A 22,745-nucleotide genomic window follows, 5' to 3' on the forward strand; every position below is an offset into this window, starting at 1 on the left:
ATATGCCTCTCCATTAGCCCCCCATATGCCTCTCCATTAGCCCCCATATGCCTCTCCATTAGCCCCCTTATGCCCCCAGCAGCCACATTTTCTTATAAAATAAAAAATCACTTACCTCTCCTGCTCCTGGACGCCGCCTGCCTCTCCTCAGTCGACTCTGTGCTCTGAACTGGCGCGCACAGCGTGAGGTCACAGAGCGCCCTCACGCTGTGCGCAGCCCTGCACAGCCGACAGCCGAGGACCAGGAAGTGGTGAGTACAGAGCGTTCACCACTTCCTGGTCTCTCGGTTCTAATGAGCGCTTCCATAATGGAAGCGCTCATTAGTATTCAACTGGGGGATGACGGTTGGGAAGTTGGCTGGTGGGTTCACTGGGCAGGCGGGCCCCCAGGCAAGTGGGGCCCCCGGGCAACTGCCCAGCGTGCCCATTCGAAAAGACGGCCCTGTCCTCAAGTGCCCAGTAATGCCCCCCTGCAGTGCCAAGCCCGCCTCACGCCTCCTAAGAAATTTACTCCCACATCCTTGCCGAACGGCGCCGCCCCCTCCACTACGTCATGTAATTTATTCACCCCACCTTCCTTGCGGCCTCCTTTCTTGGCCTCTGAAATCTCGCGCAGCCGCAGTATCGCTGACTGCCTGCGCCTGTACGATACTCCGGCTCCTGAGGCAACAGCGCTCTGATTATGTCACTGGGCTCGGCGCATGCCCAGTGACACTATTGAGGCTGTTGCCCTCTGGAGCAGGAGTATCGTACAGGCGCAGGCAGTCAGCGATACTGCGGCTGCGTGAGATTTCGGAGGCCAAGAAAGGAGGCCGCAAGGATGGTGGGGTGAATAAATTACATGACTTAGTAGAGGGGGCGGCGCCGTTCGGCAAGGATGTGGGAGTAAATGTATTTCTTAGGAGGCGTGAGGCGGGCTTGGAAGAAAGGCGGGCTGGGCACTTGAGCAGAGTAATAACACCCCTCTGGGCACTTTGAGGCTTAATTAGCATATCAGAAAAATCGCTTTTTGATCTAAATGAAAAGTTTAATAAAAGCAAGAAGACCCATGCTGGAATGAAGGTACTTTATTGAACATTGCTATGTTAACAGTTTTATATGCTCAAAATAGGTGACAGATTCCCTTTAAAGGGCATCTGTCAGCAGTTTTGTACCTATGACACTGGCTGACCTGTTACATGTGCGCTTGGCAGCTGAAGGCATCTGTGTTGGTCCCATGTTCATATGTGCCCGCATTGCTGAGAAATATGATGTTTTAATATATACAAATGAGCCTCTAGGAGCAACGGGGGCGTTGCCATTGCACCTAGAGACTCCTCTCTCTCTGCAAATGCTGTGCCCTTTCCACTTTGATTGACAATGCCAGGTGTGATGATGATCTCACTGCCTGTCCCTGTCAGTCACAGTAGAGAAGGTGCAGCAGTTGCAGAGAGAGCAGAGCCTCTAGGTGTAATGGTAACGCCCCCGTTGCTCCTAGAGCCTCATTTGCATATAATAAAACACAATTTTTTTCAGCAATGCGGGCATATAGGAACATGGGACCAACACAGACTCCTTCAGCTGCCAAGCGCACATGTAACAGGTCAGCCAGTGTCATAGGTACAAAACTGCTGACAGATGCCCTTTAAGAATAAAGGGTTTGGATAAGTGTGGTTTTTAGGGTTTGCACTAGTTTGGTCCTTCTAGGAGTATATTTTCCACTTGTCATTGTAGATGCATTTTGTGCTTTTCTTGTGTTTTTATACAATGTGTCCTGAGTTTCTTTGCTCCTCCGTTCTCAGGCGCTACGTTCTGTATTACCCAGGGATCCTCCGAGAAGTCTGAAACAGTCGTGTGTCGGCTCTCCAACAACCACAGGTGATACTTGGCTTCTAAGACATATACGGAGCCTACAGGTGGCTATTATTTTAATATTTACCGAATGTAGTTGATTAAATTCAACCATAAGGGACACTAAACCTAAAAGTGATGAAAGAAAACGCATATTGGATAGTCTGCAAGCCACTGAAATTATATATATAATCCAGAAGCCCGATTTTAAAGGGGTTTTCTAGATTCTAATAAGTGGTCCTGAAATAAAAGTGAAGAGACTCCATTACTGCAGTGACCTAATGTACTTTGTGACCACTGTGCTTATTTCGTCCCCACCTGCGTACGCATCTACGTATTGGTGCCTCTGTGTGTCTGTGCAGGAAGGGACAATTTGAAACCAGAAGTCACAGGGTTCGGGTCTGGGTACTAAACATGGGGATTTTTCTCACACGCATTAAAACGCATTAAAACGCCTTGCACTCGCGTGGAAAAATCGCGTATTTTCCCGCGACTCATCCGCATCCTATCCGGCCCTCACGCGCGACGCCCGTGTGAAAGAGGCCTAAATGAGGAAGGATCACTGAACCTCTAATGAAAAGGCTGTTCTCTAACCCCCTGTCCAGTTCCTTGTAAAAATGCTTTTTCTTTTTGTTGTACTTTTGTAGGTATCTGTTTCTAGATGGGGACAATCATTATGAAATTGAAGTTGCTCGAATTTCCACAGTTCAGATCCTCACAGAGGGGTTCACGCCTGGAGGTAACAACTTTCACTCATTATATACATATACACCTAGCTCCACATCAGCAGATGGATATACAGGGGATTATTTTGTGGCGGGACTAGTGTTCATCGCTCATGTACACACTATATATAACTTTGCAGGACATTTGACGTCCGATACAAGAGCTTTACTATTCATAGGGGCCGAATGCCTTAAACTGTTCTTCCTCTTCCACGCTGATCTGGTTGAGCAGATGAGGTTGCACAGTATTTGAGAAGGGATTCCTTTGATGACTAGGACAATCCCTTTAATGTACAACCTTTTATATGATGCTTTTAGGCGGATTTGCAGTTTGCCCCTTACAGTATAATTCAAGTGGGCGGCGTGTTCCAAAACCTATCCACATGTAGTGGGAATCGGAGCATGCTGTGAACTGCAACTTTTGCAATGCATAGGGTGGAATCCACAGTGAATCTGCAGCTCAGTCCGCTGCAAGATCTGAAATTACCCTAATACTTAAAGGGGTTCAATATCTGATATAGGCGATCAATATGTGATCAGTGGGGGCCCAACCTCCGGCACCCCCCGACGATCAGCTGTATGAAGAGAATACAGCGCTCACGTGAATAGGATGGAGCCGTCCCATTGAAGTGAATGGGATGGAGGAGCTGTAATTACACCTGCCCCCGGCTGCAATGTCGACGGCGAGCAGGTAAACCATAAAGAAAAGGCAGTCCAGTATGAAAAACTTACAGCTGGCCCTACTGCTCTCCAAAGCGGTTCTCCTGAGACTTGTGGTTCCACGATGTCATGAAGTGCTCAGTGCAAAAAAGTGAAAACACCAGTTTGTGGGCCACCAGTGTAATGTACCCATCGCTGAGCTGATAAAGGATGGTTGGTGAGTGCCGTGAAGTAAAAAGAAGGCAGCGCTTGCATGAGCACTGCATTCTCTTCATACTGCTGATCGGCAGGGGTGTCGGGAGTCAGACCCCCGCTGATCTGATGTTGATGACCTATCCCGAGGACAGGTCCTCAAAATTACAGAAGTGGACAACCCCTAAGGAGTATTCCATTAGAAGAAGATATTCCTAACTGTTAGAACAAGAGCCCCATGTCCCCAAAATGAACGGAGCGACTGATCGGACGTGCGCACAGCCCATCCATTCGTTCCCTGTGGGACTCCCAGTAATGAGACAAGGAGATGTGCAGAAACCTGCAATAAGCCCCATTCAGGTAAACGGGTCTGCACTGCAGCACTTTCACAGCACCAGTACGAAAGGTGCGTGTAGCCTCATGTGAGTCGGGTGCAACTGAATGCCTTAAAACAGGACTGAGAAGCACCTCCACATATAGGGGGTCATTTACTAAGCTGAAATATTTCAGGTGCAGATGGCGGCACAATGGTTAGTTGCGTCGCTATCTGTAACTTCGCCCCGCTCACGCCAGGTCTAAAATTGTGGTTGTGGCGTGGAAGGGGATGGGCTGGCAGGCTCGTCTCATTCATCGTTTTCTACGCCTGCTTTAGGAAGCCGTCTTACATTTAGATCTGGTGCTGGATATGCCAGTGTTATGTAGAGGCCTGCACCTCTTCATAACTTCGGCAGAACCACCGCCAGCGCTTTATTAAGACCGGTGTCTAACATCCTCTCTTAGTGCCTGATGTAAACCTATCTGATGATGACCTTCCTAGCATGTAAACTTGTTAGCACGTTGATCTACGCAGCGCGCATCAGTCTGCATCCGTAATTGCATTGTAGCCACTGAAATGATGGGGATGCAGCATGACGCACAAGTTGCCGTGACCCCAGCAGCGTTGGATTTTTTGCGTTTCTGGCGTTTATTGCAAGTTGCACTGCGATCCCATTCAGTTCAGTGGCCGAGTAGCCCCAGCCGAACGCATGTTCTACCGTCGGCCATCTTGCTCTCCATCTCATCACAGTAATAACCTGCACTTTTGACATTTGATCGCTTTCTGTTTTCAGTGCTTATGTTCCACATGCTCAGCCTGTTATTAACTTTCTTTTTCACCGCTCATGCTGCTTTGATGAAAAGATATTCACACATACACCAGCCTGCTGGAGAGCCAGTGCGTAATTGAAGGTCAGCAGCGGGGACTTGTAGTCCCCCATGTCCGCATGTTATGTCCGACTCTTCTGATTGGTCGTTTTCTTCCCAAATCAATTGATGCATTGAATCCACTCTTTGTTTCACTGTGTTTGCTGTTATTACTATAATCCAGTGATGTGCAACCTCTGGCTTTCCAGAAACTACAACTCCTAATGGGCTCTGAGAGTTGTTGGTTGCATACCACTGCTTTAATGAATGTTCATAATCATTTTTGTTTTTCAGTAGCTCGGTGCCTGGTGATGCCATATTGCATGTGTTTGATTTCCATAGACCTTAGTAGGGTCCGGTATGCTAAATATGCTGATCCAAGAAGGATGGGCGCCCCTTGGCTTAGCATATCCTTACCAGCTTCTGATTGTAAACTTAAAGCTGACCACTGACGTAAACATAAGCCCCCCTGATCCGACCAGCATTTAGTGTGCTAGCTCTTAAAGGGACACGCATATCCAGAGGTGTCTTGACTCCAGTGCAAAATCTCTACCACATAATCACTTATGTGGCATTTATGGCGTGGCAGAGGAGCCCATACCCCCCTATCGCCCTCTTACGCTGTGCATGCAATAGATTTGCAACAAGGGGAATCACTTTCTGGTTGGAGTCCCAGTCCTGCACATACTTTTTCCTTGAGTTTATCAAAACTTGCCAAGAAAAATTTGGCAATCAGAACTGGAAATGTTAACGTTATCCAAACCGCATTGAAGGAATACTGTGGTCGTTCTCATGACGTCTTTGGCCACCTTTATTACTGTACTTGATACATTTGCTTGCTTTTTGTGAGTTTTATGGCATTGTAAATAACATACTCCCACTGTTAGAAGAGGGTACATTTTGTGCTGTATTATCATGTATATCACTGCTGACGCCTCATAGACCAACAAAGCGGCAGGTGTGGGGTACCAACAGCACTCCTAAAGGGTCTGTCTCACTGCAGCAAGTGGCATTCATCATGTAGAGAAAGTTAATACAAGGCACTTACTAATGTATTGTGATCGTCCATGTTGCCTCCTTTGCTGGCTGGATTCATTCCTCCATCATATTATACACTGCTTGTATCCAGGGGTTATGACCACCCTGTAATCCAGTAGCGGTGGACCTGCTTACATACTGTCGGAAAAAGCACCGGCCTCTCTGGTGGCCAGGACAGTGGGACTTGCCCATAGGCACGCATGCACAGCAGTTCCTTTCCTGGCCACCTTGTATCTGCGCTGCATCGGTGGCCATAACTCCTGGAAACAAGCAGTGTATACTCTGATGGAAAAATTAGTCCAGCCAGCAAAGGAGGCAATATGGAGAATCACAATAAGTAAGTGCTTTTTATAAAGGGATTCTCCTAAGGATAGGTCACCAATATCAGATCGGCGGGGGTCCGACACCTGGCACTCCCACCGATCAGTTATATGAGGAGACGGCGCACACAGTGTGCACTTGCCGTCTCCCTTCTCTTTTCCTGCTTTGCCATAGACGGCACATGTACACTGCGCGCGCCTTTACTTTATTCAGCTGATCGGCGGGGGTGCCGGATGTTGTACCCCTGCCCATCTGATATTGATGACCTATCCTGAGGATAGATTATCAACATTAAAAGCCCGGAGAACCCCTTTAACTTATCTATATGATAAATGCCATTTGCTGAAGTAAGACAACGTATCCACGTGAACAAGAGTTGGGGGTCCTGTATCCCTAGTTTGAATGTAGCAGCAGTTAAACGTGTGTTTCGCCATTCTATTCAGAATCAGTCTAGTACAGTGCTCCGTGATCTCGGTCAGGCCCCTAGAGCATTGCACATTTGACCGCTGCTGCAAACAGGGGACATAGGACCCCCATTCTTGTGATTGGCTGGACCTCCACCGATTAGACACGTCACCATTCCTGTGGATAGGAGTAGGTTGTCATGCTGGACAACCATTTTAATGCTTGGCAATGTCCTAATAATCTCGGGGGTCTGCTAACTGGGAACACTGGTACCAATATGCACCTGGTCTGTCTCAGTATTGATCCACAGACGGCACCATCTAACATTAGACCATGCTTTCTGCACCTTCATTCATGTTCTGCAGTGCAGTGGTGGTCAGGGTCCTTGTACTGTTCCTGCTCTGGCTATAACCTGACCCTACTACCCTCATGTTCTCAGAATAGCACGCCGGACTGAAGGAGCCGTCAGCAGCCATATGTTAAAGGGGTTGTATGAGACTAACAATACTTGGCTGCCTTCTTTCCACCAAGTGCTAGGTCTGGTATTGCAGCTCAATAACTGCAGTACTGCATAAGGGCTCATGCCCACGAACGTAAGGGCTCCGTGCCCGTGCTGCGGACTGCATATGGCGGTTCCGCAGCAATACTCTGGTCACCAGCCGTGTGCATTCCGCATCACGGATGCGGACCCATTCACTTGAATGGGTCCGCAAATCCAGAGATGCGTTGCAGAAACACGGAGTGCTTCCGTGGTGTTTCTGGCCGTGCTTCCTTTTAGCGCGTGCACTACTTTTTTGCGGTGTGGACCGTCGGATGCCTATCGCAGACCCAATTCAAGTGAATGGGTCCGCGATCCGCATGCGGCTGCCCCACAGTCGGTACCCGCAATTTGCGCTCTGCAGCACGGAGCCCTTACGTTCGTGAGCATGAGCCCTAAGGCCCATGGCCAGGAATGACACTGTTTCTGGAAGAAGGCAGCCATGTTTTTCTAATCTACAACGCCTTTAATTTTTAATTCTACACAGCAGAAACCTCTATATGTCTTCAGTTCGATTCCACCCAAAGGAATTGCAGCCTATATGAGCGCTACGTCTTCTCCAGCAGTGGGAGTATGCACAATCGCATTTCATGCTAACGTTATTTGACCTATGCATCTATAATCAGACTGTAGATTTAAAGATTGTATTCTGTATGTCTTTCTGATCTGTCAGCTCCTCTGGATGTTGAGGAAACATTGAGGACTCCCCCTCCCCCCTCCCCTCTATTTGTAGAAGCAAAACCTGAAATTTCTAACTGGTTTTATTGACTTGAGTGGGAATGCTGCTTCCAGTTTGTCAGAATTCGCCATTTGCGATAGCAAAATGTAGGTTTTGACTGTGAACTGAAAGGGTTCGACGATGACTCTGGATCATTGATCAGGCAGATTTGTGCCATGTCCTTGTCACAGGAAGGTACCTAAACCATGCAAAGCATGATGCGAGCAAAAGGCGCAGATCGGCCCATGCACCTTCTATGCTTTGCGTGAAGGTTTGGGTATCCTCTAAACTCCTATAGAAACGAGTGGGGAAAGTCTTGTGCTGGCCTGATGGACTGACATTGCATTTCAGCTGCTTGGAGTAATGTTAAAGTTGTAGTCAGGCTCGATATAAGAGTCACAATGCTCCAAAGTCATCAGCTAGCCCTGGCCTCGGGTCTTGTTCACACAGAGATTGTGTTGGCATTCTAAACTTCTTTTTCACCATCTTATGGTGGTGCCGCCAAATCTCTGCCAATGTGAGACAACATAAAGTGGCTGCACGTTCGCACACCACAATCATCCGTGTATACAAACCCTTGCCGTTTGTATGATTTACTTTTACTCTGGGTTGTAAAAATTATATATATTAATTTTATTTTTTGCATGAAACCTACAGGGGGGAACAGTCGGGCAACAGGGATGCTCATTCAGTATAAACCTCAAGGCTCCGAAGAGCTCCTACAGATGAAGTTTACAACGAGCGAAGACTTTAACAGTAACAAAAAGATGTCGGCATCTTGGCTGGCCGCAATGCACAAGGTACTGTCCATAGAGGGCGCGCATTATTTTTTTTTTTTATTGACTGGGTGGAATAGATGTCCCTCCTGCTATTGCAAAACTACAAGTCGCATCATGCCCTGACAGCCTGCAGAGGCAGTCAGGGTAACCGTGAATGCTGACAAAGCAGCAGTCTTTCATCTCTTGTGAATTTCTCTTCACCATTGTTGCACAAATTATAGGGAGTTTGTCAGCAAATTCACACACCTCAGACCACCGCTATTGCTCTGCAGTTGTCAGAAATGGTTTCAAAATCTTACCTTTCTCACCCTTCTCTGTGCTACCACTGTCCTAAAACGTACTTTGATGCCTATGCTAATGAGCTTGGAGGTGCGGATGGCCTCCGGACCCAGCTGTTGAGGTCTTGCCTACGTCACTGACTTCTCTCTGAAACCCTTCGCCAGTGAACATATTCCTGGACCCGGCAGTGATGAAGTCCAATACCCACTGGGGCTTGTATGAAGCTTAAGGAGCTGCTTTCATGAAGCAGCAGCCCCAGTGGGTATTGGACTTCCTCTGCCTGGGACCGGCGGCGATGTGCAGTGGGGTTTCAGAGATTTTTTTATTTTATTTATTTATTTGTTTATTTATTTTTGTTGTCACATATTGTACTTCATGACACTGGTAAAATGAAGTCAAAAAAATAAATTTTTATTTATAAGTTTCAATTTCTCTACTTCTATAATACATAGTAATACCTACAAACAATAGTTATTACTTTACATTCCCCATATGTCTACTTCATGTTTTGGATCAATTTGGGAATGATATTTTATTTCTGCGGGATGTTACAAGGCTTAGAAGTTTAGAAACAAATCTTGAAATTTTCAAAAACCCACTTTTTAGGGACCAGTTCAGGTCTGAAGTCACTTTGTGAGGCTTACATAATAGAAACCACCGAAAAATGACCCCATTCTAGAAACTACACCCCTCAAGGTATTCAAAACTGATTTTACAAACGTCATTAACCCTTTAGGTGTTCCACAAGAGTTAATGAATGGTGCTAAAATTTCAGAATTTAGATTTTTTTGCCAAATTTTAAATTTTTTCCAGTAACAAAGCAAGGGTTAACAGCCAAACAAAATGCTATATTTATTGCCCCGATTCTGTAGTTTGCAGAAACACCCCATATGTGGCCGTAAACTACTGTACGGGCACACAGTAGGGCGTAGAGGGAAAGGTGCGCCGTATGGTTTTTGGAAGGCAGATTTTGCTGGACTGGTTTATTTACACCATGTCCCATTTGAAGCCCCCCTGATGCACCTCTAGAGTAGAAACTCCATAAAAGTGACCCCATCTAAGAAACAACACCCCTCAAGGTATTCAAAACAGATTTTACAAACTTTGTTAACCCTTTAGGTGTTCCACAAGAATTAATGGAAAATAGAGATATAATTTCAAAACTTCACTTTTTTGGCAGATTTTCAATTTTAATAATTTTTTTTCCAGTTACAAAGCAAGGGTTAACAGTCAAACAAAACTCAATATTTATGGCTCTGATTCTGTAGTTTACAGAAACACCCCATATGTGGTCGTAAACCGCTGTATGGGCACACGGCAGGGCGCAGAAGGAAAGGAATGCCATACGGTTTTTGGAAGGCAGATTTTGCTGGACCGGTTTTTTGACACCATGTCACATTTGAAGCCCCCCTGATGCACCCCTAGAGTAGAAACTCCAAAAAAGTGACCCCATTTTAGAAGATACGGGATAGGGTGGCAGTATTGTTGCTACTAGTTTAGGGTTCATATGATTTTTGGTTGCTCTATATTACACTTTTTGTGAGGCAAGGTAACAAGAAATAGCTGTTTTGGCACAGTTTTTATTTTTTGTTATTTACAACATTCATCTGACAGGTTAGATCGTAATATTTTTTTATAGAGCAGGTTGTCACGGACGTGGCGATACCTAATATGTATACTATTTTTTTTATTTATGTAAGTTTTACACAATGATTTCATTTTTGAAACAAAAAAAATCATGTTTTAGTGTCTCCATAGTCTGAGAGCCATAGTATTTTCAGTTTTTGGGCAAATATCTTGGGTAGAGTATGATTTTTGTGAGATGAGATGACTGGCACTATTTTGGGGTGTGTATGACTTTTTGATCGCTTGCTATTACACTTTGTGATGTAAGGTGACAAAAAATAGCTTTTTAAAAAATTACGGTATTCACCTGAGGGGTTAGGTCATGTGATATTTTTATAGAGCAGGTTATTACGGATGTGGCGATACCTAAGGGCTCTTTCACACTTGCGTTCTTTTCTTCCGGCACAGAGTTCCGTCGTCGGGGCTCTATGCCGGAAGAATCCTGATCAGTTTTATCCTAATGCATTCTGAATGGAGAGAAATCCGTTCAGGATGCATCAGGATGTCTTCAGTTCAGGACCGGAACGTTTTTTGGCCGGAGAAAATACTGCAGCATGCTGCGCTTTTTGCTCCGGCCAAAAATCCTGAACACTTGCCGCAAGGCCGGATCCGGAATTAATGCCCATTGAAAGGCATTGATCCGGATCCGGCCTTAAGCTAAACGTCGTTTCGGCGCATTGCCGGATCCGACGTTTAGCTTTTTCAGAGTGGTTACCATGGCTGCCGGGACGCTAAAGTCCTGGCAGCCATGGTAAAGTGTAGTGGGGAGCGGGGGAGCAGTATACTTACCGTCCGTGCGGCTGTCAGGGCGCCCCACGTGCATGGATCACGTCATCCATGCGCATGAGGCGCCCTGACGTCATTCTGGAGCGCCCGGGGAGCCACACGGACTGTAAGTATACTGCTCCCCCGCTCCCCACTACTACTATGGCAACCAGGACTTTAATAGCGTCCTGGCTGCCATAGTAACACTGAACGCATTTTGAAGACTGATCCGTCTTCAAATGCTTTCAGTTCACTTGCTTTTTTCCGGATCCGGCGTGTAATTCCGGAAAATGGAGTACACGCCGGATCCGGACAACGCAAGTGTGAAAGAGCCCTAATATGTATACTTTTTTATTTTATTTATGTAAGTTTTACACAATTATTTCATTAAAAAAAAAAAAAGTTTGTGTCTCCATATTCTGAGAGCCATAGTTTTTTCAGTTTTTGGGCAATTATCTTAGGTAGGGTCTCATTTTTAGCGGGATGAGGCGACTGTTTGGTACTATTTTGGCGTACATACAACTTTCATTACCTTTTTTGGGATGGAAGGTGGGCAAAATTTCAATTTCATCATAGTTTTTTATTTTTATGGCGTTCACCGTGCGGGTAAAGTATCATGACCATTTTATAGATCAGGTTGTTACGGACGCGGTGATATCAAACATGTGTAGAGAATTTTATTTTCTCGCCCATTTTCCTTGGGGGACACAGGAGACCTTGGGTATAGCTCATCTCCATAGGAGGCGTGACACTAAGTGAAGACTGTTAAGCCCCTCCTCCACAGCTATACCCTCAGCCTGGAGAGAGAGACTGCCAGTTTTTTGCTTAGTGTCCAAGGAGGCAAGACACTCCCTGCTCTGCAGGGCTGTTTTCTCCTTGTTTAAATTTTTAGATTTTTACTTTTTTCTTTTCTTTTTGTTCCAGATAATCAGGGACAACAGAGACGTACTAGACCTCTCTGTTTCTCCCGGGGTTGAGCTGCGCCAGTGCCGGTCACCCGCACTGCTGCCTCCCCCACAGAAGACAAGGTGGATCAGGGCAGCCCAGCTCCCCTACATCCCGCCAGCGCAAGGGTCGCCCGCACGCCAAGTCCCTCTTCCAGCGTCCTGCCACTACGGTGCCAGTAGCTGAAGGGGCGACCCTGCTGGAATGGACCGAGGGTGAAGACGGCTATGGTGAGAGATTGGCTTCTCCAGCCCTACGTCCCCCCCCCCCCACCACCCTGGTCTCCTGCGTGCCTGACCCCCATACAGTGCTTCTGGAGTGGACCCTTCTGTCCCTGCTGAACCTAGGCTGGCCCATGGGTACCGCAGGGCGACAATCTCTCCCTGATCCCTCTCCTCCCTTCCTGGCCTCCATAGGACATTGCAGCTCCCACGCTAGCTGCAGAATGCTGTACCAATTGGTTCAGCCACATTGCCTCCCTTCGCCTGCCGGTGTCCCTCCCAGGGAACGCTACACTCGCATCCGCGCGGGCACCCGGTCTCAGGGTCCCCCCATCCCCTTACCGATGTGCTGCTCAGGGCCCTGGGCCCGTTCCTGACGGCAGTGGCGTAAGGCCCCGGCAAAATTTGGCAGGCTTCGTGGCCTGCTGGGCCGCACCTCCGGCGCTCCTTCCCGGCCCCCGACTTTTCTGGCCTGCGGGGTGGGCTCCCGCGGCCGGCATTGGACTTCAGCACGATGCCCCAATGATCCGGCCGACCGTCGGTGCATTCCGGTCGGCCGGGCGCCGCAAAATTTTGGTCCAGGCTTCGCGGCCTGCTGGACCGCATTCCGGCGCTCCACCCGGGCTCCTGACTCTTCCGGTCCGCGGGGTGGGCACCCGCGGCCGGTATGTACACGCATTTCCGCTCTGGCTCAGGTCTCGGCGGTATCTTGATTTCTGTGCGGCCCCGGTCAGCCGGGTGCCGCAAAAATTTAGGCCCCAGCTTCATGGCCTACTAGGCCGCATAATTCCGGCCTCTTGTTGGAGGGGGCGGGAACTTCTCCAGGCACGAATTCTTCCTGCCTGGAGGTTCCTCCGCCCCCAGGGGATCGCAGGGCCGCCCCCAGGCCGGATTCCTGTTAACCCTTTGGGTACCGGAGGCTCACGATGGGCCTGTATGGCTGGCCCCCCTGCTTCTCAAAGAGGCTGTGCACCTGTATAGTGGCCCCCCTTTCTGCCTCAGTGAGGCTGTGTTATTAAAAAAATAAATAAAAATTAAATAGACAACTAATGAATTTCTTGTGAGCTGCTCAGGAGGCTGCGGCCTCATCTCAGTACTGCTGCCTGTATGCATGCCCCTCTTCCATAGACGGCATGGTGTCGCGCTCCCCGGCTGTGGCGCTGGCCTGGTGCATGTTCCCCTTCTAGGCGGTTTCTTGCCCTCTCCCGGGATACAGCGCTTGCCAAGTGCATGCGGCATTTTCAGTAGGTAGAATTCGTCGTTATGGTGCCCGCCATGTGCATGACCCCCCCCCCTTCCTAGGCGGGATACTGCTTTTTCTCTGGCTGCGGGCTGGCCTGGTACATGACCCCCCTCTATAGGCGGAATACTGCACTCTCACCGGATATGGTGCTGGCCATGTGCACGACCCCCTTCCATAGGCGGAACGCTGCACTCTCACTGGATTCGCTGCCGGCCATGTGCATGACCCCTTCCATAGGTGGAATCTGCACTCTCACCGGATACAGTGCTGGCCTTGTGCACGACCCCCTTCCATAGGGGAACGCTGCACTATCACTGGTTTCGATGCCGGCCATGTGCGGACCCCCTTCCATAAGGTAACGCGGCACTCGCACTGGATTCGCTGCCAGCCATGTGCGTGATTCCCTTCCATAGGCGGAACGCTGCACTCACTGGATTCGCTGCCGGCCATGTGCATGACCCCCTTTCTTAGGCGGAATACATGTGCACGACCTCCTTCCATAGGGGAACGCTGCACTCTCACTGGATTCGCTGCCGACCATGTGCATGACCCCCTTCCATAGGCGGTATGCTGCACTCTCATTGGATTCGCTGTCGGCCTTGGGCATGCCTCCTTCCCTCAGGCGGCATGCATACACTCTCACTGACTGGGGTTGTTCTCTCGCCGGTAAGTTGCTGGCCATGTGCATGACCCCCTTCCATGGCGGGGTGCTTGCAACTCTCACTGGATCCGCTGCTGGCCATATGCATGCCCCCTTCCATGGGCGGTGTACTGCACTCTCACAGGATTCGCTGCCGGCCATGGACATGTCTCTTTTTCTCAGGCAACATACACACACTCTCACTGACTGTGTTTGTTCTCTCGCCAGTACGTTGCTGGCCATGTGCATGACCCCCATCCATGGCGGGGTGCTCGCACTCTCCCTGGTTGCGATACTAGCCATGGGCATGACCCCCCCCCCCCCCCCCCCTATCTGGGCGCATACTGCACTCTCACCGGATACGTTGCATGGCCTCTAACATGGGTGGAGTGCTTGCACTCCCATTGGATACGGTGCTGGCCTTGTGCGTCACCACCCCTCATTCCATGGACGGATTTTTGCACGCTCACGGGACTCGCGGCTGTCCTTGTATATGCTGTGCTGGACTTGTACATGTCCCCATTCATTGGCGGAGGAGTTGTACTCTCACGAAATTTGGTTTTGGTGGATTATTGCACACTCACTTAATGCTAGGATAACCCGGTGCATGTCCCTCTTTCACTAGGTGGACCTCCTGCGTCCTGCTGGATGCTGTGTGGCCATGTGCATGGCCCTCTTCTGGGCGGAATATGGTATGTCCTACTTCTCTGAAGTAGGTACTGGCTTTGGGCATCACCCCCTTGTGGGGCGGGCCTTGCACTTTTTTTTGCTGTCTGCAGTGTTGCCAAGTACATTTCCCCCCTTTCTGGGCGGGCTGCTTGCGTTCCATCGCATGCCATACTAGTCTTGTGCATAACCCCCTTGCAGGTTGCACCTTGCACTTCCGTAGATTCTGTGGGACTCTGTGGCTGGCCCTCTTCGCTGAGTGACTATTTTGCAGTGAGCGGATGTTCTTGTGCGTTCTGTGCGTTGTTTGGCCCGTGTATGCCTTCTCCTCCCGTAGGTGGGTTGGCCTTCTCACTGCTTACGGGGCTGTTCGTACGTATACCGCCCTTCCTCCTGCGACATACTTTTTTTCTCTTGGGATACGATGATTGCCGCAAGCCTTGCACTCTTCTCTGAAGAGATCTTTCTGTCCACCTGACCCGGACGGGCTCTACTTGCTCTCTACTGCAGCGAGCTGGGTGGTACTCATTCTCTGGTTTGGAATGTATATTGCGTTTCCGTTGTGACGGTAACCACCATGTTCGTTGGCCCTTCCACCTGGGGAGTGTTCTTGGTTCCTAGATGCGTACCCATTCGTCCTCCCGCGGCATTGCTTTCCTGCGCAAGCGGTCACATGGTCGAGAGTGCTGTCTGCAGCGCCCCTCGAAGTTTACGTTGGCTCTGGTGGGACTACGGTTCCCTCGCCTATTACCATTCTTCCTCTTCGGATGCAGTATGGTATGAGTCCTTCCTGTTGGCACCCTCTGTGCTTCAGGCTGATCTGCTACCAGTTTCGGGCCGCTCTTCTCGGAAGGTCGCCCAACTTCTCTTGGGTGCTCGATTACTCAGGTCTGGGGGACCTCCACTTTGGGTTCATCAGGGTATTCGCCTTCTGCGAGGCGGTGAGCCGGGCGTCTCAGAGTAGCGGGGGTTCTGCTTTTGAGCTGTCCTATGGCTTCCCTGTTGACCACTCCTCCTTTTGGTTGGAGGGTGTCATGCCTGTCTGTCTCTACAGATTTTTCTCGCCGGCTCTGTTTGGCTCCCGCTGGGACAAGATCACTCCGATGTGGTTTCTGCCCCGGCCAGGCTTCAGAGGCTGTTCCTTCACTGCCCTCCCCTCTGGGGAGAACATGGTTGTTCACGTGGATGGTTCCGGTGTTTCCTTATGGCCTCGTACTGTCTCCCTCGTTCACACTGGCTGTACTAGCTGTGTGCCTATTTACCGGGTCTCCCGCTGGGTGCAGATTGCTTTTTCCATTCTGGGCAATGGTCCTGCTGTGGACTTACCTTCTCGGTAACTTGGGAGGACTACTTCTCTGTCAAGATTGTCTTTAAATCCCCCACACTGGGACTGTAGAACACCTTCCTGGTGGCTACAGCGACATGGACTTTAGTCTGTCTTGTTCTGGCATCTGTCGGATGCTGGGCGGGCCCTTTTCGGTTCCTTCCGTTTGTCTTTCTGCTCTGGTCAACGGGACCAGTTTTGCCAACCCCTTTGCTGTGTCACTGATCTGCGCCTGATCACATTGGGTTTTCTCCGCTTGCCCAGGCGATTCCAGCGGGCACGCTAGTGTTCGCTCCCGGCCGTTCTTCGTCCAGGATCTGTTGTCTGACTTAGGGTTCTTACCTGGGGTTCTGTAGGAAGCTGGGCATTCCCCCACTATGCCTTTCACTTCCCATGATTCTGTCTTTCTCCAGTCCGGCCTGGACCTGGGGCTGGGACTCTGTTACTTGAAGTGTCAAGAGTCGGCGCTGTCCTACCTCTTCCAGCATTCCCTGGCCCTCTGGGCCTGTTAAGACCTTCTTCCACGGAGTGGCTCTTTGGTTCCTCTGTACCGTCCCCCGGTACCGCCCTGGGAACTACATAGTGAGCTTGCGGCGCTCCACTCCTTGGAGCCGTTACAGAAGTTCTCTCTACTCCTTCTGTCCTGTACGGTGGTGTTTCTGTAGCCATCGTGTCTCTGCAGTTTTTACTTGGGCATCTCCAACTCTTGTTGACGCTCGGTCTCTTGTGTTTCCAGGAGGTCCGCGCAAAGGTTGACGGCTCCAGGGTGGCTTTCCTCCGCTTTATCAGAATGGTTATTGCTGAGGTTACCGCAACAAGGGCAGAGTTCTGCCTTGGTGTCACCGTTTATTTCACCAGAGCGGTCGGTGCCTCCTGGGTCGGAGGCATTGGGCTTCGACCATGCAATTGTGCAAGGTGGCCACGGTCTTCCTTGCACGCCTTACCAAGTTCTATAGGGTGCATACTCTGGCTTCGGCGGCTGCTGCCTTGGGCCGCCTGGGTTTGCAGGCGGCATTTCCTTGATGCCTTCGGGTGCTTCACCTTGGTGCTGTGGTCCCTCCCCTCTTGGACTGCTTTTGAACGTCCCAAGGTCTTCTGTGTCCCCCAAGGAAAATGGGCGAGAAAACGAGATTTTTGTATAACTTACCAGTAAAATCTCTTTCTCGCTCTTCCTTGGGGGACACAGCACCCACCCATTCATTGCTTTTTTCTGCACGGTTTCCGAGTTTTGTTTTACCCGTTGGGTAGTTGGCTTCTTGTTTCCACTTGTTGGACTTTGCCTTTTCTCACTACTTGGACACGCAACTAAAAAACTGGCAGTCTCTCTCTCCAGGCTGAGGGTATAGCTGTGGAGGAGGGGCTTAACAGTCTTCACTTAGTGTCACGCCTCCTAGGGAGATGAGCTATACCCAAGGTCTTCTGTGTCCCCCAAGGAAGAGCGAGAAAGAGATTTTACTGGTAAGTTATACAAAAATCTCGTTTTTTTTTCATTTTTAATCAGTGATAAATGTGTTTTATTTTTACTTTTTTTACCCAGACCCACTTGGTTCTTGAAGATCCAGTGGGTCTGATATGTGTATTATACAGTACACTATAAAGTGTACTGTATTTTCACTTTACAAAGTCTGATTAGACTTTATCAGAAGTCTAATCAGCACCTTGGACAGACGGTTGCCATGGTAACCATCACTCGCTGCCACAGACCGCGGCATGGAAGGGGTTAAAACGCCTGGCATCTGTGCCAGCACAGATGTCAGGCGTTTCGAGCAGAGTGTCAGCAATGTGCTGACACTCTCTGCAAACCGCTCGGCTATCCTGAGAGGGGGGGCGGGCGGATGATCGCATGCCTGCCCGCGCCCCCTCAAGCACCGCCCGGACTCCTTGCACCCCCCTTCCCCGGCAGATAACAAAGAGGGCAGCAGGGGGGGGGGGGTTTAAACATTAAAATAAAGGTTATTTGAAGTTTCTGCAGACCGCGGGGATCAGAAACTTCCGAAACCGCAGGTCTGAATTGACCTGCGGTTTGCTGCGATCGCCGACATTGGGGGCGCATTTAGCCAAGGTGCCTGCTCAATGATTTGAGCAGGCACCGGGTTCCGATTACCGCCCGCCATGCTGTACCGGTACGTAATGTTTCCTGAGGAGGTTAATGACCAATTTGGCGTGACGGATTACAGCTCAGTGCCATAAAAACGTTACAGATAACCATTTATCTTAGACATTATTGGACTTTGGGCACTGACCATTCAGAATTTACATGGATTATAATTATAGATGAGCGAATTTCCGCTTATGAAATGCATTAACACTTTGTTGGTTAAAGGTGAATTGCGTTATGGATTCCGTTACCACAGACCATAACGCAATTCTATGACGGGAGGCATTCCGTCATAATAAAAGTCTATGGGCTGCAAAACGGATCTGTCCTGTTTCCGTTATGCAGGGGAGGACGTGGTAACGGAATCCATAACGCAATTCACCTTTTACCAACAAACGAAGTGTGAACGAATACACGGACTGCTGTAAGATGCGGTTTATTTGGGACGAGGTGGTGCAGGCCACACAAATGCCAGTCTTGATAAATGATCTTCAATGTGCATGTAGAATCAACAAAAACAAAAAACAGTGTTTTCTTTTTTTGGGGGGGGGGGGGGGGGGGGGTGTTATTTAAAACTTGTGAAGAAAGCTTAAAACTGCATTTTGGATACAATCTCTATAGTCACTGGAGTCACAGTTGGGCTACCTGCACACATTGCAGATGACCGCGCAGATTCTCCTGTGGAAAAACCCCAGCGTAGTACAGTAGCAGCAAAGTGTATTTGATCATGTGCATTTTTTATTTATTTATTATTATTCCATAGACTTCGATGGGGTTGTTAACAGAAAATCTGCAACAAAAATAAAAGAACCAAAACCACTATAAATATTGCAGGTTTATTTGCATTTTTTTAATGCGGATTTTATGCATATTTTCTGCATACAAATCTGCATCAGATTTTCCTCACAATCTTCTCCATTTATTGCGGTTTTGGTAGATTTCTTGTGCGCATTTTCGTGCTTTTTTTTTCTGTTTTATATCTAAACAACCCCATTGAAGTCTATGGGGAAAAACCCCACATATATTGGGGATTGCTGTGCACATCCAACTAGTGATTTCATTGCATATTACTATTTGCTCTGAACATACTAACTTGCCTTTTAGAAACAGATTTTTGTACGGTTACCTGGTTTACGACTCTCCTGCCTATTTAGTGTATTTTGGAGCCATAACAGGGCTCCTGTTCTAGTGCATGGGGTTTCTACCATACCTACATACACCTGATTTTCTTATTTTATTTTTATTTTTTGGGAGGGCGCCTGTGTGGTTCTGCAAAACTGACAGAAAAAAAACATGTATATTCCATCAAATGCTTTATACATATAGTGGAGCCTGTACAGCAACACACTCTACGTCCTGTTTTGCATTGTACATGGGGCCTAAAATTAAGCCTCGTTTAACAGTTATGTGCAGGGGCAAAACCAATGTTCTGTTGCTCCAGTGTATCTAAAATCCTAAAACAAATGAAAGGACATTCAGTGCTATTCGACACAATTTATAATTTTTTTTTTTGCTCAAGACTAAGGCCTCTTTCACTCAAACGTAAGGGCTCCATGCCCGTTCAAGTGAATGGGTCTGCAATCCACATGCGGCTGCCCCAAGGTCTGTGCCCGTGCATTGCGGACCGCAGCATGGGCACGGAGCCCTTACGTTCGTGGGCAAGAGGCCTAAGGGGGGGAGATTTATCAAACTGGTGTAAAGTAGAACTGGCTTAGTTGCCCATAGCAGCCAATTTTTCACAGCTCCTTTGGAAAAGGCAAAGTGCAATCTGATTGGTTGCTATGGGCAACTAAGCCAGTTCTACTTTACACCAATTTGATAAATCTCCCCCAAAATTCCTACACACATGTATCTCCATGGTTACAGACTACAAACAAACCCTGTGTGTAGTCTGATCCTGCAGTCATGTGTAAAACTGGCCATACATCTTAGACAATGGTTGGCCCCATTGTGTACGGCCAGCATTACTCTACTCCTGCGGTGCAGATGGGGAAAGTTGCTTCATTTGGTTTAGGAGTAAAACCACTTACCTCAGTACGTTTTGTGGCTACATCCACAGATCAGCATTGACTATGTAAACTTTACCTGCAACCCAATGGAGAATCAGACGGTGCTATGGCAAACTCTGCTCTAAGTTTGATGTGTTGTTCTTGTCTTACCAGGCTGCCAAGCTCCTGTATGAATCTCGGGACCAGTGATTGAAGAGGAAAGGCTGCGCAGTGCAGAGTTTTAGATGTAATGGTCATCATTTGATGCCATCTACTTGCTCCTCTTTCCGCACACTATGTACAGACTTCTAACTGCGAGAGTTTCTCACCGTAATCGTGCAATACATATTAATGCTTCAGACCGTACGTTCACAGGCAAGGCCGGAGAACTCTAACCTTCACTCCTCAGCCTTTCTGTTTCAGCAGCTTTCGATCCTGTAGCCATTTTGACATTCGTATGAGCCTCAGCGGAACGCTCCTCCGACGTCTTGCGTCACCGTGGAAGAATGAAGACTTTCTACACTAGATCTCAGGTTCTTTTTCTCTCTTCTACAAAGCACTAATGTTCTGGGCAATATGATAGGAGTGGATTGTAGTGAAGTGACATTTGGGGCAGTGTTGCAATCTGAGCCCCATCTCCGAGTAAAGTGCCCAGGGTTTACCCGATACCTGTACTTGTGAGAAGCAAGGGGCACCGGCTGCATAAATGTATGAATGTTTTACTTCAGCTCATGTTCCTTATGCACAGTAGGGGGGGGGGCAGCCATTTTTATTTTTTTTGCTTATCTATGAGCTAATGTCTTTCCTATGAGAGAGATCGTAATGTCACTAGTAGAGATGAGCAAATTTAATATTTTTAAATTCGTTAACGCTTCGTTTCCTGGTAAAAGGTGAATTGCATTATGGATTCCGTTACCACGGACCATAATGCAATTCTATGACAATGCATAACGGAATGCCGTTATAATAGAAGTCTATGGGCTGCAAAACGGAAGAGTCCTCTCCTGCATAACGGAAACGGGGCAGATCCGTTTTGAAGCCCATAGGCTTCTATTATAACGGCATTCCGTTATGCATTGTCATAGACTTGCGTTATGGTCCGTGGTAACGGAATCCACCTTTTACCAGTAAACGAAGCGTGAATGATTTTCATAACCTGAAATTCGCTCGTCTCTAGTCTTAAATGCAGTAGCTGTCAACCTGCTTCACCAGTACCAGACTGAAATGGGTTGGCCTTTTAAACATATATCGTTGTAAAAATGTTGCACATACCTTTTTTATTTTAAATTCCGGCGATCTCCTGCTGCTTTAACCCCTATCCACAGCAGCCCCTCTCTTCACCAGTTGTACGTTGCTTTTTGTCCATACGATGTCCGCCCTGGGAGCGGTCAGCTGACCCATGCGCCAATTCATCATGTATTCAGCTACGCCCTGAGCCATCACAATACCTTGATGTATATTAAAGTGAAATTGCTCGTGGTTCTGTACGCCCCAGGGTCCAGTCATCATTGCCAAATTTAGTAGGAATCATTCTTGTGCTAGGCCCCCCTTTCATTGCTGCTGCATAGTTAATGGCTGCCCCCCTTCCTGTGGTAAAGGGTGCGTACACGTTAACATTTCTATTGCAAGCATTCCTATCAATCTGTCCCGTGTGGCAGATTATGGTGATAGTATATTATATTATATGCATTTATTTAACACCTCTAGGACACCTTTTTGTACTTGTCCTAGAATTCCTCCTCACATTAGAAAGCTGCATAGTCTTGCACCTTGTAATACACAGATATCTCCGTTTATACAATGGTTATTTGTATGATAAGCTGTTATTTTACATTAATACCCAGCTATGGACCAAGTCCCTTCAGAATAGCGATTCTCCTTAGTGCAGCGTCAGCATGTATTCAGCTACGACCTGAGCCATGACAATACCTTGCTGTATAAAATTGCTTGTGGTTCTGTAGGGTCTGTGAATAACGCCTTTGTACAGCCTAACAGGGACGGTCTACAGCTTTTGTACAGTCTGTGTTTACCTAATAAAAAGCACAACAGACGTTACTTTGGTCATTGTGGATTTCAGTTTTTTGCATGTGACGTGAACCGGGCGCGCGAGTCGCCCTCCTGCTTTATTACTCCATCATAAAAGCAAAACTATTGAATATATTAGGTTGTAACTAACGTTTAAAGAGCATCTGTCAGCAGTTTTGTACCTATGACACTGGCTGACCTGTTACACGTGCTCTTGGCAGCTGAAGGCATCTGTGTTGGTCCCATGTTCATATTTGCCCGCATTGCTGAGAAAAATGAGCCTCTAGAAGCAGCAGAGCATTGCCGTTACACTTGGAGGCTCTGCTCTCTCTGCACTTTTATAGGGACAGGTGTAATGTTTTCACTGCCAGATCCCGTCAATCAAAGTGGAGAGGGCACAGAACCTCTAGGTGTAATGGTAACGCCCTTGTTGCTCCTAGAGGCTCATTTGCATATATTAAAACTATTTTTCTCAGCAATGCGGGCACATATGAACATGGGACCAACACAGATGTCTTCAGCTGCCAAGCGCACATA

General features: G+C 48.2%; 1 protein-coding gene and 1 long non-coding RNA gene across 3 annotated transcripts in view; both read left to right on the forward strand.

The window, feature by feature from the left end:
• ZFYVE21 (zinc finger FYVE-type containing 21) overlaps positions 1-21,077 on the forward strand; it is a 47,941-nt gene extending 26,864 nt beyond the window's left edge. The window contains exons 4-8 of one of the 2 annotated variants that reach the window (XM_040410888.1): positions 1,782-1,857; positions 2,478-2,569; positions 4,587-4,634; positions 8,267-8,409; positions 20,358-21,077. In XM_040410888.1, coding sequence (XP_040266822.1) covers positions 1,782-1,857; positions 2,478-2,569; positions 4,587-4,634; positions 8,267-8,409; positions 20,358-20,393 — 395 coding nt within the window. In that variant the 3' untranslated portion in view covers positions 20,394-21,077. The remainder of the gene's footprint in view (positions 1-1,781; positions 1,858-2,477; positions 2,570-4,586; positions 4,635-8,266; positions 8,410-20,357) is intronic. The other variant, XM_040410889.1, reaches the window with a different exon arrangement.
• Positions 1-22,745, forward strand: part of LOC120981392 — a 643,721-nt gene that overhangs the window by 112,440 nt on the left and 508,536 nt on the right. The gene's annotated exons all lie outside the window — the stretch shown is intronic.

Source organism: Bufo bufo, chromosome 11 (genome assembly GCF_905171765.1).
Source record: "Bufo bufo chromosome 11, aBufBuf1.1, whole genome shotgun sequence".
Taxonomy (NCBI): domain Eukaryota; kingdom Metazoa; phylum Chordata; class Amphibia; order Anura; family Bufonidae; genus Bufo; species Bufo bufo.